Source organism: Ambystoma mexicanum, chromosome 4p (genome assembly GCF_040938575.1).
Source record: "Ambystoma mexicanum isolate Mex_15411 chromosome 4p, UKY_AmexF1_1, whole genome shotgun sequence".
Taxonomy (NCBI): Eukaryota; Metazoa; Chordata; class Amphibia; order Caudata; family Ambystomatidae; genus Ambystoma; species Ambystoma mexicanum.
The window spans coordinates 555,975,377-556,003,027 of record NC_090927.1 but is presented as its reverse complement, the minus strand read 5'-3'; the positions used below and the strand labels follow the sequence as shown (position 1 = coordinate 556,003,027).

The 27,651-nt window shown below is 49.1% G+C and overlaps 1 protein-coding gene across 2 annotated transcripts in view; it reads left to right on the top strand.

Annotated features, from left to right (window-relative positions):
- Nucleotides 1–27,651, top strand: part of CSMD1 (CUB and Sushi multiple domains 1) — a 5,442,057-nt gene that overhangs the window by 3,187,672 nt on the left and 2,226,734 nt on the right. For both annotated transcript variants that reach the window (XM_069606098.1, XM_069606099.1), the window contains exons 15-16: nucleotides 410–604; nucleotides 3,823–3,961. In XM_069606098.1, the coding sequence (XP_069462199.1) occupies nucleotides 410–604; nucleotides 3,823–3,961 (334 nt within the window). The remainder of the gene's footprint in view (nucleotides 1–409; nucleotides 605–3,822; nucleotides 3,962–27,651) is intronic.

Below are 27,651 nucleotides of genomic sequence, written 5' to 3'. Positions count from 1 at the left end.
CCATGTTGTGTCTGCCCCATCATTTTTAACAATCTTCAATTATAGTATGTCCCACGGAGGTGCAGTGAGAAAGAACCTAAGACTATATGGCACAATGCATCATCTGATTTCTAACAACTGCAGCAGTCATTTGAAATATAAGAGAGTACACACGTGATTTTAAATGATTTCTTTGCTCTTGTTTTTCACTCCAATCATGCATTTCTTTTTATTTCAAATGAAGACTATTCAAATTAGACAATTTATTTAAAATTACCTTTATGTATTTGTGATTTCGTAGCATGTTCCCTGTTTTCTATATACACAATGTGATGAAATATTATAATCAAATATCTTCCTTTTAACCTTTTCTTATTTTTAAGTCATTAAGTTTACCATTTCATAAATAATACATTGCTCTTCTGTTCAGCATTTGGTCAGAATGAGTGTCATGATCCTGGAATTCCGATGAATGGACGACGTTTTGGAGATCGATTTCTTCTTGGAAGCTCTGTGTCTTTCCATTGTGATGAGGGTTTCATAAAAACTCAAGGATCAGAGTCCATAACCTGCCTTATACAGGATGGAAATGTTGTGTGGAGTTCTACTGTTCCACGATGTGAAGGTAAGGTGTGAGCAAGAAGGGAATGTAAATAGACTTGTGCTGTGTGGAAATGTTTGGAATCATGAACATTGATATCATATTGAGCCTAACCATTTATTGTTGACGATAGTAATGTACTGTGAGGCTGCCTTATTTAACATCAACAATGTGTGTATTGCAATCCCAAAAAATGTAGTTCAATGAAATTATGAAGTTGCACCACACAGTGTTATGTATTGCACACCATTGCACATGTACAAACCATTTAGAAGATTAACATTGTGTTTATGTCACAGATGAATACTTCCTTCTCTCAAAAGAATGATTAACACTTGGAATTGTTTAATGCTATGAAACTATTATATTTCATAATCTTGACAGTGAAAAATCATTGTGCCAGTACAGGTATGCTTTAATTCATAAAACACAAAGAAATAAGGCATTCTAAAATAAAATACAATGATAATAAAAATACAGTTTACCATAAGAAATGTAAAGAAGAACAAAACAAAATATTAACAGCAATATCCAGGAGTGAAATTATCATCACTACAGCGGGGCTAAGTAGTTACGAATGTGCAGTTTCAAATACATGAGTTTTGAGAGATTCTCTGAACACTAAAAGAGACGGTAGACAATGGGTGTGTAATGATAAAGTGTTCAAAGGAATTTAGAGCCATAAAATACCAGTGTGCGTAGTCTTTTTTCAGACCGCAGGATATTCACAGCTTGCTAACTACATATAGTGGCTGTCCCAAAAACTATTTTCCTGTAAGTGATGCAAAAAGTCTTAAAAAGTGCAACATAGTGAAGGTGAAGCCAATGAAGAGCAATTGGAATGGGGTATTAAATTCAAACTTTCAACCACCGGTAATGCGACTAGCGGCAGAATGTATTGCTGCTCTCAGAGTGCCACTATGAACTAGGAATACCCATAAGCATAGCATTGCCATTGTCCAGGCGAGGAAGGGCTAAAGCTTGAATGGCAGTAAGGTAGTCCAAAGGAGAAGAAAAAAAAGAAAAAAAAAGATTTTACTTGGTGAGGTAACGACAAATGAAAAAAAATGATTTTGTGGCACAGGATATATGTGCTTTACAGTTTAGAAGTGCATTAGAAAGATTTAACAGTGGGCATGAAGGAGGGGTTGCCACCTAAAGGGGAGAGGAGAGGAACCATTTGCAAAAAAAAGTGCAAATGAAGGAGAAGAAACCCAAATAAACTCAGTGTGAGGCAGATTTAGTTTCAAATTACTCAGTGACACCAAGATACTCTTTAAGGCCAGCATGTCAACTGGAGATCACACTTTTCTATGCAATTGAGTGTTGCCAATATGCTGGTGTACCCCAATATCCATAGTGATAAACAGACCTCCTAGTGGTTCCATGTAGATGCTGAGTAACACAGGTGACATAATAGAATCCTTAACATTCCACTGCAAAGGGGCAATAGGTCAGATCTAGATGATCCACCTGAACAAACCAAGTACATTGTGTCAGAAAGGAAAAGAAACATGCCATAACATAACCATTCAAACCCATGTGTGTGGATAATATGTTAAGCAAGACGTCATGGTTCACTGTGTAGCACCCTGCCCATAGATCAAGAAGAACTAGAAGAAAGTCACCTGAAGTCTGTCTCAGTGCTACAACAAGGACGGACGCCGGTTAGAGAGTGTCTGCATAGGTGCTGGGTGAGTTGCAATACTGCACACTTCTCAAGGACATTCCCCCAAAAAGGGGAGGTGTGTGATGGGTGAATAGTTCACATGATCTGATGGGTCAACAGTTGTTTCTTTAACAAATGGAGTACTTAGCCACTGGTCTAAGAGCCAGGAGATATACCCACAATAAGAGAAGCATTGATCAGCTTCACCTAGAAGGAACAGAAGAAATCCAGGGTAGATGTTAACACATAAACTAGAAGAGGATCAACATTATAGGAACATATATCATATTGACATTATGGCAAGAACTTCTGATTCAGATAAAGAAGAAAAGGAGCCCCAAATCTGGGGAGAAGAATAAATAACAGACTGAAAAGAAACAGACGCGTTGGTACAAACAGGATACATTATACAGATATTCATAGTATCATATGAACTTCTGCCTAGCACTTGTACATACCATCCACCATGTGCATTGCTTTAGATATTGCGTTGGTCAGATAATTATCTTCTGCCAATGAAGATAACTTGACATTTTAAGTCACAATTCATGTATACTGTGTATACTCACTCTTATCTTTAACTACATGGTGTCAGCCTCCAGTAAAACAAAATATTCAATCATTGTCTTTGAAGATTGAAAATACATCATGTTTCTCCCGTCCACCCAATGGCTCTCAATATCAGGCAGTTTTCTTACTGAATGTTCTAGAAAATCCTAATCTGACAGGGTCAGCACCATGGCCCTGTCAGGGAGGAAAGGGGGAGATAAGGAGACTCAAGACTCTGGGAAAGTCACATGTGCAATGCATGTGGCCAGAAGTGCAATCCTCTGCTGCAAAATGCTTTCCGACACTTTATCTCGCAAGTGTTCTATTTCCTTTATTCAGGAAACTTGACTCCCAGAGTGCATCTTGGAGAAGCCAAGAAAACCAGACCCGGAGCCAGGACAACAAAATCAAGAACAGCCAGGGCATGGACTGGGGATTTCCCTACCAAATAAAAATTGGACCTCCAAGACCTAACCTACCAACCCCAGATGAAACTTCCAATGTACAAGAAACGTCCAAAGTATTATTCTATTGAAATCTATTTACCAAACAAAGCTATCCCTGAAGCAGGCAAAGGAAACAGAGGGATTGCACAATTGCTGTGGTGGTGTTCCCCCCACATCTCTGGCTACCATGTAACTTGCCCATGGATTTCAGTTGTTATTGTTTGCTCTAATTCATGAGCCGATGCCTGATTCTTTATCTCCTTCAACATGTGTTGACTAGCAGAGCATGTGATCCTGATGCCAACAGTCACATTACACATATTGATATTTTGGTACATTGTAAATGACTAGTTTATGCACCACAATACTACACACAAACTATGACCATGTGTCCTGTAAATTGTTTGTTAATATGATTTGTCAGGTTTTATGTGATCTGAAGTGTTGTAAATCACCGGATGGAATTAAAATGTGTTGACATTTAACCAAAGTGTCACCAATGCATGCTGCATGCAACTATACTTGTTTAAATTCTGCACTCGCAAACAGTGCATGAATCATTCTCATTTGTTTTTCAGCTCCATGTGGTAGTCATTTGACAGCAGCAAGTGGAATCATCTTACCACCAGGGTGGCCAGGATACTACAAGGATTCACTAAACTGTGAATGGGTTATAGAGGCCAGGCCCGGGCATTCGGTTAAGATCATTTTTGACAGGTGAAGATTTAATTTAATTTATTTGTTTTTTTTTATAACGTGTCTAATAAAACACCTTATTTTGGTTTCTAAGCTGGGATCCTGGATTTGAACCTCTGTTGCTCTGCGTGGTTTTCCTTCAAGACCAGGGCGTTGCCCCTGTTCTATCCTCCATTCACTGTCAATTCATAACACCCAAGCAAAAAGCCACTTAATTGTTTCAACTACAATGATATGTTCAACTTGAAGAAAAAAAAAAAACACAACACCTTATTTCGTTTGGGCTGTTGCTTAAAATTCCGTATTCTGTGTGACTGTGTGCCAGGCTCTGGAACAGTTACCTATTACAGTATAGACTCGTAAAACACTCCTTATTCATAAAAGTAAATGTCGCGTGTGCAGATGAATGCTTGAATCCAGAAACCAAAACTGTGCTTGAAAATTGAAACATAGCTTCAAAATGAACTTTAAATGATTATTTGTTTCAGTCAAAAATAATGATGTGTTAGTAAAAGTTGTAAATCAATGCAATCGGGCCCAATACCTGTTCTCCTGAAAAGGTCACACTGTTCATCAGAAGATCTCCCCTGGCAGCAAGACAAGTTGACGCCAAACCGGTGGCCTTCTATTGAAATAGCCCCAAGGTGTCAGACTCATATATGTGAATGCTGTTTCACTAAAAGGCAGGTGTTTGAGTTCTTAGCAAGGACCGAATACAAAGTGGCTTATTCTACTAGTTAAATGACTGCCTTGCGAAGGCTACAGATCACCACGTAGGTAAGGAAGATAGAATGTTCAGGAACCTGACCCGAAATAAAGGTGCTTCTGTGTTGCTGAACAGAGCTGAGGCTAACTTTTCTGCAAGCTGAAAGCACATTTTCCAGTATTGTCTGCACATTAGCAAATACCTCGAGGGGTAAATACTATGTTACTAATGGAAAAGGAAGTGACAGGAAGAAAATATGAAAATATCAGGAGCGGCATCGGGTCCACTGGAGAAATAAAAACACATTGTCCGCTCTGGCAGATTTTTCATCGCCTGGGGAGGAAATTCAGGTCGTTTCCAGATTTGGGAAAATAGTGGTTATTGCATGTGCAAAGTACTGCCTGGCGTCTGTAATCGCAATGAATAACTCTCAATTTCATCTGTGCTGGGATTCACACACATCACAGTTCGAGTCAGGCAGAGATTCTGTTGGTTTCCCTCCAAGGGATGAATGATCCAAGAACTGGTCATGGGTATTATGTGTGTGTGCCCGTCATGATGGAGTCTCACAACGCAAGTTGGCCCCTTGTAAATGAGCCCTAAATTAATACGGGGTGCTGCATCAGGTGGAAACCTGATGGAAACAGGAGGGGAGCAGAGAGCAAGGGAAGTGTCCGGGCGCCACCTGGTCACGGATCCGTGCTTTTTAGCATGGCATGGACAATTATGCTGTAGGCTTGTTTTGTGATGGCACCTAAGACACATTTTACAATGCTGCAGCCTGTCATGAGTTTGACCGTTTTTGTTCGACATGCAGAGACCTTACGTGATTAATAGGAATTGCCACTTTTTAAAGTACCCTTTTGAATTGTTATCGGGACTGCTTGTGGCAATGCAGCTTCCACTGGAAGTAATGCAGTTGCAAGCAGTATTAATTCAGCAGGAAACTGATTGAGAATAGTGTACATCATGGCAGTATCTTTCCCAGAGCAATTGATAGTATTGTCTGGCATTTGCCACTGGAATCATCATTATGCCACCATTTCTTGAACAAGGTCCCTTCTCTACTCCTTCACAGTAACAGATGAATATAAGCACCCATTTGAAGGAACGCTACGGGTCCTAAATAGAATCACAGCACTACAAGCCTTCGAGGGGTGACATTTTGTTAAACAATCATTTTCTGATGTATTTTAATGGACTAGAATTGTCATAAATGTCATGGTTTTCCCTGAAAGTGGCTCATTACAGTGCAGCCCTGAAACATACAGGTGAGGGAAATCATAACTGATACACATTTCCTCTGATGAGGCAATTGTACATACAGTATCCTGGCGCGGAACATCATGCAATATCAGCAACTGATTCTATTGTGTACACATTTCCTGCAGCAACATGCAGTGAGAGTAAAGGAGGGTCCAATGCTGTATACCCCAGGGACCACCCTTAATCATTGTACTCTCTGCTTCCCCCAGTGCATAGATAATTGTGGGACGTGCAACTCAGAAGCAAGTCTTCATGTGTCAGCAGACGCTATAGTCCAAACAGTAAACTATTTGCATTTATCGAAATGGGAAGTTGGACGGGACAAGAAGGGTCTCACTGACACGTGTGCCTTACCCAGAATGAAGAAGTGAGGTGGAGAGGACAAATAGCAAAACACACAGGAACACGACCAAAGCAACGTCGGCGGGCCAATGGTCCATGCATGCGTGTTTCCATCATGCATCTCAAACAAAATGCACCTTTCAGGTGCTCCTGATTTTGTGGATGGGACTGCAACACATATTACATATGATGTAATGCGAAATTGAATGCTCACGTCCTTTAGTTTCTTTTTCAAGATGGTGGGTTTTTTAAATTGTCCCCAATACTTAATAAAAGTCATTGGATTCCATATTGTTTTCTCTTAAAGGTTAGTTTTTGGGTGACTCCTCTCCATGAGTTCGGTTTATAGTCATTTTTTCCAATGCAAAAATGTCGAAAGTCATTTTTTAAAAAAAAAATAATGTCGAAAAAAAAGTCACATTTTTTTAATACATTTTTTATTTGAAATGGGGGGGTTCCCCCCAACCACCTTTTTTATTTATTTATTTTGTTTTACCCATTTTTTTTTTACTCCCGGACGCCAAAATAAATATATAATTAAAAAAAGGAATTCGACTTTTTTTTCGACATTTTATTTTCGAAAAAATGACTGACCACCCATGAGTTCATCTCCCATTGACACTGCTCTGTTCGTAAAATCCAAGTTGAGGCTTGTGGTTTCTCTTCACCTTTTTGTTGGTTTATTCTATGCATTTTCTTTCTCTGATCTTCTTTGTCAATGGCCTCAAACTCCCCTTTCTCCACCTTTCCCTTGGCATGGCCTCAACTATCCCCGTCTAGTCGTGTGCCAGACTTTGGCCTTTCTTCTCCTGGTCTTGAATCTTTCCTTTGTCTGGGGGTCTCTCTTTTCTTTTTCTTTTCTACCGCACTTTGCCTCTTCAGCCTTCCCAATTTTACTTTCCTCTTTGGAAATTCTCTCAGCCTTTAATATTGTGGTCCAACACCCAACCGCATTATCTGTCTGTTTAAGGGATACCACGTCAGTCTTTCCTCTCTGGAGCAAAGTGCACAATCCTCTTCGTCTCTCCTTGGGTAGCTTGCTGTCTTTTACTCCTCATTGACGATATCCTCCTTGCCTCTTTTATCCTTTCAACAATTCATCACTTCTATATTCTTTTGTTGTTGTATCCTCCTCGTCTCATCTCCAGTTCTTCTCTATTTCTCTCTTCCTGTATCACTTCCTCTCCTATCCTCCAATCCACATCTTTGATCTTCAGATCCTCCTCTCATCTACTCGTCTCCACACCTCCTCTTTGCACCTCCCCTTCTGTCTTTTGTCTTCAGGCTGTTTGGACTGCCTGCTTCTCAACACTCTGATAGCCAGCTCATCCTCCCACAGTCCAAGCATCCTTCTCCAACAGTCAAACTGTTATTCCAAACTGCAACTCATCAGCAGTGTTCTCCTTACCTCCTCCCTCTGCTATTCTGGGATATGGCTCGTATATAGGGATTATCTTATGAGACCTGTCTGAGCATTCTCAAAGAATGGATGCATTGTAGTCCTTATTTCGGGAAGGAGGACGATTTTAAAGATGCCAGACACCATGTTGGACTTCTAACATATGCGCGTTTGCCGGCTACAAGACTGGAACCGCCATGCATGCTCTCTTGCTTATTTTCTGGAGGGCTTCCCCTTTTGGGTTTCAGCTTGTCTATTTCCTATAACTAGAAGGCCAGTGTATGATAGCGTTCTGGAGTCTTTTGGCAGATGGCAATTAAGAACATGATTCCCCATGTTCCTGACATGGTAGTGTTATGTCTACTATTGCAATCAATGTAGGGGGGTGCTCTCTCTCCCCAGTGGTTGCAGCTCCGAGGGAATCCGGGATGCTCCTGTCCACAGGTTTCCTTTCAGTGTAGGAAAGAAGCATTTACACCTTAGTGAGTATGAATTTGCATAGAGAGGGTCTGTGCTTCTCTTCTTCCCTACGAGCATTTGTGCCTTAGAGGAGACAGGTGCATGTGTGCCTTAAATGTTCTTTCTGGGGTGCATGAGGTGCTTTGATCAGGTAACTATGGTTTCCTCACAGTCTTCCTTTCATCTGTATTTCAATCTGTAGTTGCACGTCGTGGATACAGTCAATGTCTTCCTTCTGTGATGGAGAGGGGTTCTGAGAGAAGCATCCCGTCACTATCTTGAACTTCAGAATTCCCCTAAATGACTGGACCTTATAATGTTTCTGGCAGGGTTCCTCCTGTAATCTGGGACCTGTTTGACGTTTCCACATGTTTCCTTCTCCTGAATACATAATACATAATTGACTCTCTCAGATCCATTCCAGGTTTTCCGTTGATAAAGAAAGACAGTGTGTGAGACACAGTTCTTGTAAATTGTGCTTTTCAAAAGGACTGACTGGTTTGGCCTGAGTATACAGTCTTAAGGATTACCGCTGGTTTATAGGTCCTGAGAATATCATCCCCTTGTCCATGTGATATAATTCATTACACCACATAGCCCTTGTAACACTGCCATCAATGGGGCCTCGGTTTTGCTCTGCCATTGAGTGTACCATCCTACTGCCACAAACTGTAAAGGGGACTCCTGGCACATAATTGCAGAGATGTGGGTGACACTGGCATTAGTTAACTGTATGCAACACTTGAAGACTGCAGCTTTAAACTGGATCTGTGTGCTTCTTCCACCAGCAGCCAGGTACAATTCACATGATAACGTACCTAGAGGCAGTGTGCCTTGACCATAGTACTACTTGTTACCCTTAACACATAACAAAATGTCTCTTATGCTCCTCATATTTAGAGGTCTTGTTTAATACCACAAACCGTATGTTCACTGCTGCACGCATCACGCCTCTGAGTGATACAGCAGAAAGCATCTCTCACGCTTTGAATCAAAGAGATGTTTGGGTCTCAGATGCTCCGAACCAATAATATTATTATCGACTGTACTGATTTGATTAGAGTGAACAGATTGAAAAATAAAAAAGGGACAGGTCATGGACATAGAAGTAGGACTAACGTGAACACAAGTAAAACTGTAGTCCCACTTCTATGTCGCTAGCCTGTTGCGTGTGGCGGGGAAAGTGTGTGACCGCAGACACACTCCTTTCATTTGAAGAGAGCGGCCGGGGAGGGAAAGGGGTAGGAAATGGGGGCTTGAAAGCATTTACGCCCGCATTGCATTCCCCCATTCGCGCAGGAAGAGTTGCGGCAGGCCCGATTTCGGGATTTTGAAATCGGGTCCCGGCAAAAACCAGGACCTTATCCACCCACCCTTGCAAACCTGAGACGGGGTTTATAAAATTAAAAGACTCCTGGGACCCCGGGATGTCACCCTACATTTGATGCTAATTTGATGCTCCTCTGTAAGATCAGGCAGATCCTATGGAAAGCAAATTGCGCCCCCATAGCCAGAACTTTTATCAGCACAACATTGGGCCACAGGTAATGCTATTGAGGCTGGTGCCCCAGACTTTAAAATGCACCAGCATCAGTTGTTACAAAACACTGAGACACAATTGGCTCGAAACGCTCCCGAATGGGCCAATAGGACACCCATATTGAAACATGTCTGCTGGTTACCCGTGCAAGGCAGGATAACTTTAAAACGTTGTACCGTGGTCCGTAAAACCCTATATGGACAATCCTCTGTCTACCTCAAGCATCGCCTGAAATGGCGTATTTTCCTCAAGGACCCGAAGAAACGTTTGCCGGTGTAGGATGTGGACTCGCCAGAGCATCTGGAAGTTTCGGCTCTGTGTTGGATGTGCCGTCTACTGAGAAGGTTTTGCACGTATATACCCATTGTGTTGTAGCAGTGATCTCCTAACAATAAATGTTAACTCTTTATCACCCTCCAGTCTTCTGTGCATATTGATGAACTATTTGCTTTAAAATGGAAAGGCTGACACAGTCTGCATCCCCAGCTCAGCTGCGTGGGAGATCCGAATAATTGTGGAGTCAAAGATGACCAGGTCTCAGCCTCTGGTAGACTCCACCAACAAAAAAACAGGTCATTGAAACATGCTTTATTTTTGTGGTGCTCTCTGCAGTTTCCACGGAAAGCCTTACTGAGTAGAAAACTGAATGATCCACACACTTATTAGCTATATAACACACACATGATTGTGCAACATACATAATTGCCTCACACTCCGATTCAGGTACTAGTCTGTGCATCATTTGCCCAATTTAGGATAATCAAATGGTGTATCTGGGGCCAGAATACACACAGTGCCCAGGTACTGGAACAGCTTTGTGTAGTTCGGTCACTGGTATCCTTCCTGTCCTGCAACTCGACTCCTCCCGAAAATAGGTATTTCCATTTCCAGCCCGGACTTTGCTCAGCAGGACGAGTCCCATGAAGGCAGCAGCGTCTGTGTCCAGGCGGCAATGGCCTCTATGCGCCCTCAGCGCTGCCCCCTCCCCTGACCCCCACACACTCCCCACTGTGTGGTAGTCGTAATTGGAGCATGATTAATCAGAATGAATGAGACTATGCACTGTTCCAGGGTTTTCAAGTGTGTAGACAGCGAAGAAATATGACTCTTTCGCATGTTTTAAGAAAAGAAAAAGAAACTCTTTACATGTATGTCTTCCGTTTCTTGCCCTCTCTTATTGTAAATCGAGAATTTAAATTAAACAAAAAAAAAACAATAACTAACATGATCTTCCTTTTCCACTTAATGGGATAAACTGACACGTGTGCACGGCTCGCCTGCCAGCGTACAGGTGTGTGCATCTTTGAGACCACTGCAGCAATCCGATGTGCTTAGAGACGGCCCCAGCAGCATCTTATCTGAAGCGACAAAGGTGGCCGTGGATCTCTCTGTCCACAGATCCCGCGTGCGCCTGCATCCTGTGGATTTGAGATTGCCTGAATTGCTTTCCGTGACCCCTGCAATCGAGTTTTGGCGAACCCGCTTAGAGAAGTGACTCTCGCTGAGCAACCTGGACGGGGGCAATGTCAGGGCTAAATTCCCTTATTCACCTTCCATTTGTGTTCAATCGGTCTCCAAACAGTGAGCACATCTAAGAAACTGCATCAAGGTTACCATGGCAAATAAGAGCCAGTGCAGGTCTCTTAACATGACCTTTTAAGTATCCCTGCCTGTGCACAGAATTGACCTGTCTGTACTATGCTTTGACAGGAAGCTAAAGCAGGCTCAAAATAAGAATAAAAATCTATAAACGCGAGAACGTTGTATAAACGTATAGGTCAGCTTGATGCAAGGTTTTCATTTCGGCAGTGGCAGATGCAAGAACTCCTCAGCCTAGGAGTGGCATCTTGCTGGGCAAATATGCTTCATCGCTTTATTTATTTATTTAATAACGACAAGCGAGTCCTTTGGTTAAAGTGTCAAAATGTAAAATGTTCACTAGACCGAGCAGTAAACAGGACATGTGCTTATTATGTCCTCAGTTGTATGTTTTCATACACATGTTGATACAGACGGGGACGCAGAAACTGATCAAACAAAGGCCTGTTTGCAAAGTACTTCATGAAATACTTCTTCGTTCATCCATACATCCACAATCAATCAACAATGCACACAAAAAAAAAATGTGCGGACACATCGCTGAAAAAATCTATTTTAAAACCTTAATTGTCAAGAAATTAATACTCTGCAGTGATACAGAGAGGAGTAATTAATTAACGCAGCTCTTACTCGGCCACACACTCCTACTAAACCAGCTGTGATCTCAAGTGTAAAGGTTGAACAAGCACAGCCCGGCAGGTATGCCCCCTTTGCCTCTTAGGTTAGCGCAGGCTGAGGGCAGGCCATACTCTTCTGGAGGGAAGTGAACTGGCACAGACGCAAACCAAACAACAATCGTACTGTGGTAGCAAAATTACAGAATGTCCAAGCAATGTTCTATAAAAAAAAAGGATCTTTAATTCTACCGAACAAACAATAAAAAAAAAAAATTCCAAACACTATGGAGCCACACCTGTAGGGAAAACTACAGAGAAAGAAGATTTTAGAATAAAGGGAGTGTCTGGGTTTGTAGACAGGTGTTCTCTGGCAGTGATTCCAGCAAAACATGTAATATTTATTTAATATGTCTTTTATAAGGTAGAGAAGGGGTATTATGACCCTTTAAGATGGACCATGGAGATATAACCACCATACATTCCTTGCCAGTGTAGAGTCAGGCGTCTGGGCACATTACTGCAGTTGGGTTGTGCTTTCCAATGTAATTTCAGAGAAGGGCTCCTAATGGAGGAAGTCAGAGTTCAATACATGTCGATTTGATGGATATCAGTGACTCGAATCAGTGGTAGAATCAGTGTTGAGATGATGCTTCTGCTGGGTTGAGCCAGTGTTTGAGTTGCATTGAGTCAAAGGCATCTAGTGGGTTGAGGTGGCATCAGGATGCAGCTTCTTCTGGTTCTAGTCAGTGTTTGAGATGGATTTAGTCAATGGCTTCCATGGGTCAGTGGTCAACACGCAGTGAGTCAGTTGCTTCCACAGATTTGAGCTTGTGGTCAAGTCGAATCACGGCAATCAGCTTCAATGGGTCGAGACTGAGCATTGATCAAATAACCTGTGTTCTGGGCGTGCCAAACCTTCTGCAATTGTGTCAGGTGCAGGAGGCATCCCATTTAGGGTGTGCAGGTCTCACCTATGCGCCTCTATGGACCTTGTCTCCAGAGTTTTCGGTTTTTCTATGTTTTTTTGCTATGAAGAGCGACAGTTAGCGATAGTGGTCCTACAGTTAAACAGATGTTTGTTTTTGAGACACACGTGTCAGCTTGGTTAGAACAATGACCCACTTCTGTATTGGTTCTCCATGCAGTCTATGTGACTTGGAACACCTATTCATGTAGCGTTTGTAGGTGAAAGGGATGACTCTAAATGGTTCGAATGCAATAGTTGCGAGTCAAAAGGACCGGAAAAAAAAGGTTGAATTTATTATTATTTTTTTGGGGAGTCCCACCCCAAACCCCCGTTTTCGGTGTAAAAAACACTTTTTTTTCTTATATAGTAGCCAAAAAAAAATACATTTTAAAAAAGGCATTCAACCTTTTTTTTCCGGTCCTTTTGACTCAAAACTATTGAATTCAATCCTTTTGTTTTCAATCCTTTGACTGGACACCGCATGCAGCCATTAACATCCGAAACTACCCCCAGCAAGTCTGAAGTCAATGCATGTTTTAGTGCTGCTGCTGTTGCCTCTGTAGCTCATGTAGAACAACTGACATTCATTTAAATTGATATGATATGATATGGCATTTTTAACGCGTCTATACACAAGTGTTTGTGTGCAAATGAGCAACATATCTCAATCAAGTATGGCAATATACGCTTGCTTTCAAAAGCACAGTGACAGGATCCTCAAAGTCAACAGCAGATTTAAACAGAGTCAGAGGATGACCTGTTGTGTCCCGGGGAGCAGGACAGCCGTGCAGTGGACACAGAGTGTTAGCTACAGTGGTTTTCATTGATACTACTAACTCGGCTCTGGAGACTAAAACATATATTGTGGCGGGGAGGGTTTGTGTTGACTCAGTTGGTGATTAATACTGATTTTGATGTTGCGCTAGCCCAAAGTCTGAAGTATCAATCCTGCTGTATTGTGTGTGTCTACAATCGGAGCATAACACATGTGTGTGTGTGTGTTATCAATTTATGATAGATGTTCCAATTATTTAACTGATTAATTCACAAACTCAATGTTTACATCTATTCTATCTTGTAGGGTTTTGGCATGGACACAGACTCAGTTTGACAATCTCTCCTGTCTCACAGGTGAAAGGGCACAGCATGACTATTTGTGGCTCTCCTATCTGGCATATGTTAGGGCACATACTTAATTTGTACATCTCTCCTTTCTGGCAGGGTGGGAGCAAACCCGGAATTGTATATCTCTCCTGTCTCGCAGGGATGAGAGGGCACACAATGTTTAAATCTCTACTGGGTTCCAAGGTGGGAGCACAGCTTGAATGTCACTCCTGCCTCACTGGAGTTGGGGCACAAATTCAATGTTGGTGTCCTTCATGTCCAACATTAGTGAGGACAGAAGCTGATTCTTTGTTTCTTCTGATTTTGAAGGGTGAGGGTACACACTGATTTTGTATGCCTATCCTGTTGGTAAGGGGTGAGGGAAAACACTGACGAGCCGATTCATGGAATAATTAGCGCGGCGCAAGTGGGCAAAAACGTGCGATTCGCAGTGGAATAGCGAAAATCGCAGTGCAATTGCGAAAATCGCATGAAAAGCAGCACACGTCGATTCATGGAATGCCGTGCGCGAGAAAACCAGCGGATGTGCGATAAAAAAGTGCGCGGCGCACGTTGGCGCACAGGCCATCTAACAGCGTGCGCCAGGTCACAGCGAAAATCGCACAGGCCACAGCGAAATTCGCACATAGCGCGGCGCACGCAACAAAAGTAGGCGGAACACGGGCGTAACACTCGGAATGGGGAACAACTTGCCAAAACGTGGGCGTCACGGGGGAAGTACAGGGCACAAGTGCGCGGAACGCCCACACGCTCGCCTACAACACGTATTCATGGAATAGAATAGGGGAAAAAAGCGCACGCTCAAACCAGCGCACAGGCACAAACACGACCGCCACAAGAAAGCAGGCGGTAGCGTCTCTGCGGCTGTAAGAAATGTGCGCCAAAAGGTGCGCCAACAAATAGCACCTATATACTGCCATGATGAATGTCCCATACTGTGGCCCTCCAGGAAAAATGACGTGCAAAGGGGTACCCACAAACACGGACACCCGCTGACAAAAAATACGTGTGCGTGTATACCGGGGTGCGCGGGAAGTCTAACACGCGATTTCAGCAGGGTACGTGCATCACAGGGGTTCGCGTGAAGTTTCACATGCGATCGGGCCTGGGGGAGCGGGCTACGTGTATATCAGGGGTTCGCGTGAAGTTTCACACGCGATCGGGCCTGGGGGAGCGGGCTACATGTATTACAGGGGTTCGCGTGAAGTTCCTCACGCGATCGGGCCTGGGGGAGCGGGCTACGTGTATTACAGGGGTTCGCATGAAGTTCCTCACGCGATCGGGCCTGGGGGAGCGGGCTATGTGTATTACAGGGGTTCGCGTGAAGTTCCTCACGCGATCGGGCCTGGGGGAGCGGGCTACGTGTATTACAGGGGTTCGCGTGAAGTTCCTCACGCGATCGGGCCAGGGGGAGCGGGCTACGTGTATTCCAGGGGTGCGCGGGAAGATCCAGGGGTGCGCGGGAAGTTCCACACGCGAATAGCCTGGGGGCGCGTGTATTCCAGGGGTGCGCGTGAAGTTGCACACGCGAATAGCCTGGGCGCGTGTATTTCAGGGGTGCGCGGGAAGTTCCACACGCGAATAGCCTGGGCGCGTGTATTTCAGGGGTGCGCGGGAAGTTCCACACGCGAATAGCCTGGGCGCGTGTATTTCAGGGGTGCGCGGGAAGTTCCACACGCGAATAGCCTGGGCGCGTGTATTTCAGGGGTACGCGGGAAGTTCCACACGCGAATAGCCTGGGCGCGTGTATTTCAGGGGTGCGCGGGAAGTTCCACACGCGAATAGCCTGGGCGCGTGTATTTCAGGGGTGCGCGGGAAGTTCCACACGCGAATAGCCTGGGGGCGCGTGCATTTCAGGGGTGCGCGGGAAGTTCCACACGCGAATAGCCTGGGGGCGCGTGTATTACAGGGGTGCGCGGGAAGTTCCACACGCGAATTTCCTGGCCGCGTGTATTTCAGGGGTGCGCGGGAAGTTCCACACGCGAATAGCCTGGGCGCGTGTATTTCAGGGGTGCGCGGGAAGTTCCACACGCGAATAGCCTGGGCGCGTGTATTTCAGGGGTGCGCGGGAAGTTCCACACGCGAATAGCCTGGGCGCGTGTATTTCAGGGGTGCGCTGGAAGTTCCACACGCGAATAGCCTGGGCGCGTGTATTTCAGGGGTGCGTGGGAAGTTCCACACGCGAATAGCCTGGGGGCGCGTGTATTTCAGGGGTGCGCGGGAAGTTCCACACGCGAATAGCCTGGGGGCACGTGTATTACAGGGGTGCGCGGGAAGTTCCACACGCGAATAGCCTGGGCGCGTGTATTTCAGGGGTGCGCGGGAAGTTCCACACGCGAATAGCCTGGGCGCGTGTATTTCAGGGGTGCGTGGGAAGTTCCACACGCGAATAGCCTGGGCGCGTGTATTTCAGGGGTGCGCGGGAAGTTCCACACGCGAATAGCCTGGGCGCGTGTATTTCAGGGGTGCGCGGGAAGTTCCACACGCGAATAGCCTGGGCGCGTGTATTACAGGGGTGCGTGGGAAGTTCCACACGCGAATAGCCTGGGCGCGTGTATTTCAGGGGTGCGCGGGAAGTTCCACACGCGAATAGCCTGGGCGCGTGTATATCAGGGGTGCGCGGGAAGTTCCACATGTGATTTGACAGTGTGGGTCCTCCCAGGTGTACCCTGTACACCCTCCACGGCCCCTGCAGGCAGCCCACACCACAGGGGACTACCCTGCATCCCTGGTCATGTCCCGCAGGCAGCCCACCCACCATGGGCATGCCCCCCAGCAAAGGCACATGTCTCCTTGAACTAATGAACACCAACTCATGTCCCCTTGCACCCCCACCCCCCAGCACTGTGGGGCACCTGCCAGCAGGCCCCCACCCATGTCCAACTCATGTCCCCCACCACCCCCACCCCCCAGCACTGTGGGGCACCTGCCAGCAGGCCCCCACCCATGTCCAACTCATGTCTCCCACCACCCCCACCCCCCAGCCACCAGGGTCATCCTCCACCAGGCCCCCACTCATGTCTCCCACCACCCCCACTCCCCAGCCACCAGGGGCACCCTCCACCAGGCCCCCACTCATGTCTCCCATCACCCCCACACCCCAGCAGTGCAGGGTCACCCTCCACCAGGCCCCCACTCATGTCTCCCACCACCCCCAAGCCACCAGGGGCACCCTCCACCAGGCCCCCACTCATGTCACCCACCACCCCCACCCCCCAGCCACCAGGGGCACCCTCCACCAGGCCCCCACTCATGTCTCCCACCACCCCCAAACCCCAGCGGTGCAGGGTCACCCTCCACCAGGCCCCCACTCATGTCACCCACCACCCCCACCCCCCAGCCACCAGGGGCACCCTCCACCAGGCCCCCACTCATGTCTCCCACCACCCCCACCCCCCAGCCACCAGGGGCACCCTCCACCAGGCCCCCACTCATGTCTCCCACCACCCCCAAACCCCAGCCACCAGGGGCACCCTCCACCAGGCCCCCACTCATGTCACCCACCACCCCCACACCCCAGCAGTGCAGGGTCACCCTCCACCAGGCCCCCACTCATGTCACCCACCACCCCCACCCCCCAGCCACCAGGGGCACCCTCCACCAGGCCCCCAGTCATGTCTCCCACCACCCCCACCCCCCAGCACTGTGGGGCACCTGCCAGCAGGCCCCCACCCATGTCCAATCCATGCCCCCCTGCACCTGGGTCCCAACATTCCCCAATCATGTCCGTAATGCCCATCCTCCCCTGCCAAAAGGCCCAACCAACTATCACACCCACCCACATATCAAAGGAAATTACATGTTACACCCCCAATTTAAATAATGCAATTGAACACATGTCTGTCACACACAATGGCTGCAAGTGAATGACAAAACACCCAACATGACATGCCTGAAAGCAATGAGATGATACGACACATTGAAAATTAAAAAAATAATATGTATTTAACAGCAAGTAGAATGGAAATGAAATAAGAAAAAACACAAAGCAAATCAAACAAAACAAGATGAATGTCCAAGAAAATAATCTGAAAAATTAAAATAAGCCAATGAAGAAGATCATCCTGGGTCCATGAGCCCTACCAAATTAAACCTAACTATGACTACTAACTAAAAAGTGAACTATATACAAAAAAGTGGTGCATTGTCCAATCGCAACCAAAAAAAAATCAAAAAAACAAAGGAAACCTAACCCTAACTATACAACTATATACAAAGGCAGCGGGCTATTCGGACGGCTCACTGGTTGTTGTCATGGGCCAGGGCATCATCGAACTCCTGGTCAATGGCTTGGAGGCGGGCATGTTCCCTGGCCCCGAGGTCCCGCAGGGATAACGCAGTGTCAAGCTCAAACTCCCTGCGAAGACCCTCGAGGCACTCAGCCCGCCTCAGCGCCCTCCGCATGGAGTCCTCCGCCCTGACCATCGTGAGCCGTTCCTCCTCTGCCCGCTGCCGCTCCGCACCTATCCGCTGGCACAACCGCTCCCACACGGAAGCCACTCCCATTCCAGGGTTCTCCTGCCCTCCGGCCGATGCCTGCACCCCTGATGTTGATGGCCCCGAGCCATGATGCCTCCCACGTTGAGCCTGCTGCTGTCTCCGACGCAACTGCCTGTGCCAGCACGACGGCATCCAGGCTGATGGAAACCACCGACGCCGTCGTGCACGTGCCCTGCCCGATGATGCCGTCACATCCTCCATCTGCTGGGGTCCAGTTGCTCTGGTGTCCACCCCTGCTGGATCTCTGACTCCCGACTGTGGCAGGGATGGGATCCCCACCGAGCTGGCTGCATTGGTCGGGGCAGGTCCACAGGGGGCCCTGGTGGCATCTGGGCTGGAAGACGGCAAGGAGAACGACTGGTGGATAGCCTGCACAGAGGAGGAGAGGGCCGCCACATTGGCCAACACATGCAGGAAACCCCCGAACATGGCCGATCCCAATTGGGCCACGTCGGCACGGTGCACTTTGTGATGACGTGCGTGCTCCTCCCGGGAAGCACGCACGGCATCACGAATCACAGCCGTGCGCATCGCGACCCCAATCAGGACCTTCTCCGCACGGCCAGGGGTTCCCACGTCCGCAGGTGGAGGGGAGTCAGGTGACATGGACATCCCCTCTACCTGCGGACAGGCCTGGGACGGGGCATCCCTGCTGGTGCATGGTGGTGCACTCACAGGGTCAGGGACAGCGACATGCACAGGCCCCTCCACGGTGACCTGTGCTGCCTCCTGCCCCTGGCCCTGGACTGCACCACTTGCACCAGCAGGGATGCCCCCACCAGGCCCCATGTGTGCCCCAGTGGCGGCCTCCTCCTCCTCTGTGCAAACCACCAACCTGGATGGCTCCTCACCGTCTCCCACCGTAGCAGGCCCCTGTGGGGGCTCACCCACCCCTTCCGCTGCAGCCGTGGGTGCATCCCCGCCGCCTTGCTCCACAGCGCCGTCTCCGCCCTCTTCTTCACTAGCCGCTGCGTAGAGGGAGACAAAGAACACAAGCATCAGGGCACTGTACAATGGTCCCCTAGACAGGAAGCAATAGCAGATGAGCACCACTGTCAAAGTACACTTCCATCATGTCCCTCCACAACACATGGGTCAGTCCAGGCAAAACACACACAGTAACAGGAATGGTGCATGCCATGGACATTTCCATGCATGTCCAATGGACTCTTGAAACATTCAATGATATGTAACTCACATGCATCATGGCTCATGCCCATCACATGCACACACTTCACCTCAGTCACATCCATCTGGCCCCAAACACACCAAACACAGCGGATACAAGGGTAATTTGGCTGCTTTATTGAATCTGTGCATTGTCACACACATGTGTCATGCATCCATGGCATGCACAAGTCACAGACACGCAGGTCAGGCACACAGACATGGCTACCATATATGTACCTGGCATCAGCACCCATCCCTCACCCCCACCCATGTCCAGGTACAGAGACTGGCATGCTCTCATGTTCAAAATCTGAATAGGGCTCCCCATGCGGCATTTCAACACATGCAACAACCATGTGCATCACACATCACTGGTCGCACATGCATTACCATGATGTCCCTGCACACATACATGCATACATGGGCTATGGCACACATACAGGCAAGTATCATAGAACCAGCACACCGCAACATGCCCTGTCTCACACAGTAATGCATGGACACTTACCGCTCAACTCCAGACGGGCCTCCCTCTCAAGGATCTGGGCGTGGAGCGCTGGGCGTACGCGTTCCAGGACCCTCATCTGGATGGAACTCATGCGGCCCCGGCCCCCCTCCACGAGGCGCCGGGCCTTCACAAGGGTCCTGGACCTCAAGTCCTCCCAGCGCTTCTTGATCTTCAGGACGTCGCGGGTTGCCACCCCCTCCGCGTTGATGGCAACCACACAGTCGGCCCAGATCCTCTGCCGTCCTTCCTTGCTGGCGCGGGACGATCCAAAGAGGGCATCATACTGCCCCAGGACATGCTCCACCAGGACACCAACTTCGGTGACAGTGAAGCTGGTGCCCCTCTGCCCCTCTGGCCTGGGGTTGCCACTGGTGCCAGATGTGGAAGTGCCCGACATGGCAACCCCAGAGGCAGGTGTGGGTGGGCAACTGGGTCCTGGGGCTGGGCTGTGGAGCGATGTAATCCCAGTCGGGAGTCTTCAGTTCCAGCAGGGGTGGACACAGCAACTGGACCCCTGCAGATGGCTGATGTGCAGGCACCAAATGGCAGGGCACGGTGGCAGCAGGCAGGCAGGCAGGCAGGCAGCAGCAGATGGCACGTGGGAGGCTGCTCGGGGCACTGGGGGGCAGTAACTCGGCCTTCTGGGCAGGAGCGTGGTCTTCCGTGTGTTTTCGCGTGGCCAGCTTGATACGGAGTGATTTGGCATGTGAAAATCCTGCACGTCAGCGTGAAATCCGAGGAAAGGCCCTTAGCGCGTAAGCGCGTCAGCACGCATACGCGATTCTATTGGACCAGAGTCCCTCAGCGCATAAGCGCGTCTGTGACGTGACCCGCACGGGTGTTCCCCACTCAGCACGTGATGACGGGGCACACGTGGAGATACTGCACGTCAGAGTGTCATCGCGTGTAATTGGACAAAAGTGCGCGTACACGCGATTGGCCTATGTACGTGTATTTAATGGGTGCGCGGCCACTTACACATGCAAGTACGTCAGCGAACCTGTATCCCGTGGTGCGTGTGAATTTCCACACGCTATTGGACTGGGAACTGGATTCCAGGGGTGCGCGGGTCACACGCTGTATCCCGTGGTGCGTGTGAATTTCCACACGCTATTGGACTGGGAACTGGATTCCAGGGGTGCGCGGGTCACACGCTGTATCCCGTGGTGCGTGTGAATTTCCACACGCTATTGGACTGGGAACTGGATTCCAGGGGTGCGCGGGTCACACGCTCGCCTAGAACACGCGCAAAGCATAAAATTGCGGACTTTAACAATAACAAGCTCAGACGCCAGGATGAACATACCGTTCCTAGCAGCAGTGGCAGTGGGCTACCAAAGGAGGAGGAGGAGGATAGTCAGGGCCAGAATATTCACACCCAGAACCAGCCTTTTCGGGATGCCTGATGACCAGGTGTATGGGAGGTACAGGTTTCCACCACACATCATACTGGACCTGGTGAGTGAGTGGGAGGATGACCTCACATCACCCACCCTGTGCTCCCAAGCACTCAGCCCCCTGGAGAAGGTCCTCAATGTACTGCACTTCTTAGCCACTGGATCATTTCAGCGGACAAGTGCCATAGTGGGTGGGGTGTCACAGGCCACCCAGTCACGCTGCCTACACCAGGTCTTGAACATCATGACTGCACGCCCATCAGTCCGCAGGCACATATACCTGCCCAGAACACCTGCAGAAAGGCATGCTGCCGCCCTGGATTTTTACGCTGTGGCACGATTCCCCAAAGTGCTAGGTGCCATCGACTGCACCCATGTGGCTCTACGTCCCCCCAGGGCATCTGAGCACATCTATAGGAACCGCAAGCACTGGCATTCCATCAACGTGCAGGTAGCATGTAATGCCAAGGGAATCATCACCTCAGTATATGCCAACTATCCCGGCTCCACCCACGACAGCTTCATTTACCGAATGTCCACCCTAAGCTGGGACCTAGAAGCTGGGCGGCATGGCGATACATGGCTGCTTGGTGAGTATGTATGCCACTGCACATGCATGCATGTTGGATACTGAGCAAGGTCACAACCCCACCAATGATACCAATCACCACCTCCACAGGGGACAGTGCCTACCCTCTCAGCCCCCACATGATGACGCCAATTCGGAACCCCACCACGCCACCCCAGGTAAGATATAACACAGCCCACATTACAACCAGGGGCATAGTGGAGCGCACATTCGGAGTGCTAAAGTCACGCTTTCGCTCCCTTGACCGTTCTGGCGGGCAGCTGTTATACGCTCCCCCAGTAGTGTGCAGGATCATAGTGGCAGCATGTGTCCTGCACAACGTTGCAACACGCCGGGGCCTGGCCGTGGACATGGTGGTGGCCCCACATCCCCAACCACATGCACAGCCGCTGTGCATGGGAGGGGAAAGGGCACGGGGGGAGGCAGCCCGTACACAGCTAGTGGCTAATTACTTCACATAGAAATCACACCCCTGTGGAGTGCACACTGCCCTGGCACATTCCATCTGACAATCAATGATGACTCAACCTCACACTGATCCTGAATGTCTGGAGAATGAACCGGGAATACCATGTCAGCCTGAGATTGTTCACCTGGAAGTGTCACAATGTGTGCATCCCTACCCACACAGACACCACCAATGCAGTTTTGTGAAGTTACACATTGAAGCAGCTAAAATGAATACCCACTTGCAAAATGCAACAAGAGGACAGTGCCATGTCAGCCAACCCAACCCCAGCACCGCCACACGACACACCGTGCCATGTCATGCTAATTGCAGGTAAACAAAGTAATCCCCACAACATGACATCAGTCTCACTATGTACAGTGGCACTATTAGAAACCTGCAACACCTGAAATGCTCACAGCAATGCCGGACCAACAACATACTTGAGCACGTAGTACCATTAACATGACATCACAAATGTTACATATTAGTAGTCTTACCACCTGGAAATGCCTGCACTCCCACCACTACCAACTGTGCAGTGTTGTCGCCATGTAGAGTTGTAGGTGCACTGCTGCCAACATGGTCCCCATCTCCAGACTAGAGGTCCTTGTGTGGACATGAGGAAGGGACCTGCAAATTGGGAGGTAGACACAGAAGAAGAGTTACACATCAATGCAACATGCAGTGTACAACACAACAGCAATATGCACTATGAATGTATACACAGTATTGACTACAGACTGGCCACATAGCTCATGGGAGTCCAACGTCACTGTGTAATTCACTGTCACTTGGGCACACCCTTTGCAAGCCCATGGAAACAGGAAGCAGGAGGGGTGTGTGTGACTCAAACCCAAGCATCTGAACCAAATACATTACAAGCCTGCATGTGCCCAGCCACAATGCAGCGTATGCCCACAGGAACCACGGAAGCCAACAGATCGAAGCCAACAGATCGTCCCAAAAAAATTGGGAATAAAAGAAATCAAAATAAAAATAAAAATAGGAAACAATCAAAAATGGCCATTGATGGGCCCGGGGGGGTTGGGGAGGCCACCCAGGAGGTCCGAGGACAGGATGCACACCAGAACCCACCTGCGTGGATCCTGGGAAGATAAAACACCTCCATGGGCTCATGGCCCACACGGCTACCCTATTGTGGGAGTATCACTGCTGTCGCTATTATCACCCTGTGCAGCTGCATCCAGAGGTGGTTGCACTATGGGAGGCAGCCCACGCAAGGCCCTAGTCTGCTCCTCCATGGCTGCAAGCATGCGGGTGTGGTAGGTCTGGTTCTGGAGGATGAGTGTGCGGAGGTCCCCATGCAACAACTCACGGGATGCCCGGACCTCCGCCCTCGTTGCCTGCATCTCAGCTGAGAGCGTACGGGTGAGACGCTCCAGCTGCTGTTCTGTCCTTTGGTGTGTTGAAGCCTCAAGCTCAACAAGAGTCGTCCTGAGGTGAAGGAGCTCCTGCCTCAGGGCTTCCCTGTGGCCCTGGGACTCAATGGAGATGGCCTCCTGCAGAGTCGCCAGTGCCGCCCGCCTGTCCCTGTTGGACCCCAACATGTCCTCCCTGTGTGACTGGCAGATGGAGTCGGTTGTCTGCTCTAGTCGCTCCATCAGCCTTTCTGGGGGGACAATGGAAGTGGCCACCCTATCCATGGCCTGAGCCATCATCTCGGATGATGCAGCCTGTTGGGTAGCCATACCGTAAATGGATTGCTCCCATGCGGTATTGCCGGGTGGCGTACGGCCACCACGTCGGCGGGCACCACACCTGTCTGGGGCAAGGCGAACTGCGCCTTGCTGTGCCGGCACTGCCTGAGGCTGCAGGACTGCATTCCCCCTCTGATCTGCTGGCCCAGGAACAGGATCAGATGTCGCGGAGTGTGACCCTGCATCCGTAACCACCGAAGGCGTAGCTGCCAACACTGACATCCCCATGGAGGGTACTGACCCTGGTGCAGGTGGGTGAGACAGAACAGAATCCCTCCCTGGAACACTCACCTGCGACGGCACGTAGGTCTCATCCGAATCAACACCTGAGTACAGCTCGGGGGAGGTGCAGCCAGAGACACCCCTTGAGAGCACGACCTGCAGCACTTGTGGGTTCTCCCCCACCACCACACCACGTCCCTCACTGGTGGTTGGTCTGCCCTGGGACACCTCCTGGGTCTGCACCATCTCCACAACCCCAGCAGTATCAGGTGCGTCTTCCCCTGCAAAGACATGAAAACAAAGAAATGGAAACAGGCATTAGCACCATGGCACACATTGAGGGCTGAGAAGCAAGAGAACCAGTACTTGATTGACACATGTCCCACATGACTAAAACCCTCCCATGCATGCACCCTCACTGCGTATGAAGTGCAGGCAAATGGCACACACTGATGACACCAAGATGGAAGATGAACACATTTTCTGCATGCTGCCTGGCAGTGGCATCACACATTGGCCTGTGATTGGCAGGTGAAACACACATGCCATCACACAGATGGCATGTACCATTGCTATTGAGTGAAGATGGAGAGGAGGGCAGCACCTATTCATTCAGTCCAGTTCCCGCATGTAATTGCTTTTCTAATTCTAACAGGTCAGATTTTTCACCTGGAGCTGCCAGTCTGAAATGGTCAAATTGCACAGGGACATGTGTGTACAAATGATATCCAGGTAACAAAGTCACTCCACTTTACCATACCCATGTCAGACATGTGACTAGTGGACAGCGACATGCCTAGTGAAAGTGGTGGAATGCAAACAAACTGACTGAATGAACAGTGAAAAAGAAGCAAATATGTTGTGTCAAGGTGACACTTCAAGGGCAACTGGCGTGCAGTTGTGCTAGATGTCTACTGTTGGCAGAAGGGATACTGCTATGGCCAAATGCAGCTGCGCAGGAAGGATTGCATGAAGCACATGGCTGACCCATACGACTCAGGCGCACACACTCTCACCTGGCACCCGAACAGAAGCCCTCACACACACACCATGCACATGGATGACACACACATGCATGTGCACTCACCGGACAATGCCTCGTAATCAGCCAGATCTCCCACGCCTTGGATCTGTTCCTCCGTGACGTAGGTCCCAGCGACTGACTCATGTGGAGTGAGTTCCATGTCTACTACTGGAGACCCACCTCCAGTCACTAGAGTTGCGGCATGACTTGAGGCCAGCTTACTCTTTGCCCTGCGCTTTAGGTCATTCCAGCGCTTATAGCAATCATTGGCTGTGCGCCTCACGATTCCAACGGCACTTACGATGTCCGCAATGGTCTGCCAGTGTGCCTGGCGTTGTGCAGGTGTGGTCTTGGATCCTGCAACAATGACCATCTCGTTGTCATGTCCGGACACATACTCGACAAGTGCATTCAGTTCGTCATCCGTGAAGCTGGGCTTCCTGGACGGGCCGGACTGTGTAGCCGTGTCTGGGGCATCAGCCTGTGCCGGACGAGCACTCTTCCTCTTCCGCTTGGAAGGTGGTGGTGATCCTGAGTGTCCTGCGCCGCTCTGGACACTAGGGGCAGGAGCCCTGGTGGACTCTGTATCAGGAGTGTGGGATTGCACACTCAGCATGGGAGTTGGTGCAGGCATTGGCTCTAGTGTGATGGTGTCAGGGGGAATGTCAGCAGCATGGACTAGGACCGACACTGTCCTGGCTGGGTGTGTGAGGGCTGGGGTGGATGGAGCCGCAGCTGCCCCTGCAGCCTCTCCGCCCTGCCTCCTTGGTGCAGCAGATGACCTTGCTGCCCCAGATCCACGTGGCATGATGGCATCAACGTGCACCAGCGCACGTGTCGTAGCCCTGCTGACCTGGAAGTCAGCCATGGAGTCAGCCAGATCTGGTGCCACAATGGGCTGGTCCAACAAGGGCTGAGCATGGATGGTGTCAGCCACATCAGCCTCAATGGGAGGGGGGGAAGGGGGGGATTGTGGGTGCCCGTGACTGGTCCTCCACACATGGGGGGACAGGCTCACCCTGCAAGTTACGACCACGTCCCCTACCGGATCCACCACGGCCACCACTTGTGGCTCTTCCACCTTTGCCACCCTTACGGAATCCTCGCCTCCCAGCCATGGCACTGATGTTAATGTGCATATGGGAGTGGATGTAGACTATTGTCCTGGGCAATTGGGGGTCAAAGGGGTTGGGTACCAGATGGTAATTGTACCCTAGTGCTCTAGCAAGGCTGAATGTAACCCCTGGGGAAAGATGACGGGTCACGCAACGCACAGGAGGCCCAAAAAAGGGAGATGACGTGCACGCAACCCCTCCTAGACCACGTGTGCAGAAAGAAAAACCTGCACTACACTGTGGCACCCAGTAACACAAGAATGAACGTATGCGTGTCACACGCAGCCTAGAATGACCTCTGAAGGGGTAGGCTACACACGGGGCAAGCACAGATGTTAGATACGTGCGTGACTCACCGTCTGCCTGGTAAACGAGCGTGTAAAAGGAGCACGTTTGGTTGGCAACACCCCCGCCAAAAGAAGATTTGTCCGCTGTCTGAGGAGACAGGACAACAGTAGAAGGGAACACTGTTTGAGGGAACAGGCCCAGGTAAACCAGTAAAAGAGAAAAAAGAGAAAAAGCTGTCAGAGGTAACAGGGAATACGAACTTGAAACGCCGTGAAGTAAATCGCGTGTGAAACGACAAGAAGTACAGAATTCACCCACTCGCTCTCCACGAAAAGCACGTACAAGGAAAACGTGTTCTACACGTACCTTTTATACAGGCCCACACGTCCAGCGTCACTTACGCGGCGTGTACGCGCTAGGGCCATTTCCACCTATTCCATGCTTTGTCACTTCTGCGTGTAGGGCCATTTCCACCAATTACACGCTTTGTCACTTCTGCGTGTAGGGCCATTTCCACCAATCACACGCTTTGTCACTTCTGCGTGTAGGGCCATTTCCACCAATCACACGCTTTGTCACTTCTGCGTGTAGGGCCATTTCCACCAATCACACGCAATTACACTCTGACGTGCAGTCTTTCCACGTGTGCTCTGTCATCACGTGCTGTGTGGGAAACACCTGTGCGGGTCACGTCACAGACGCGCTTACG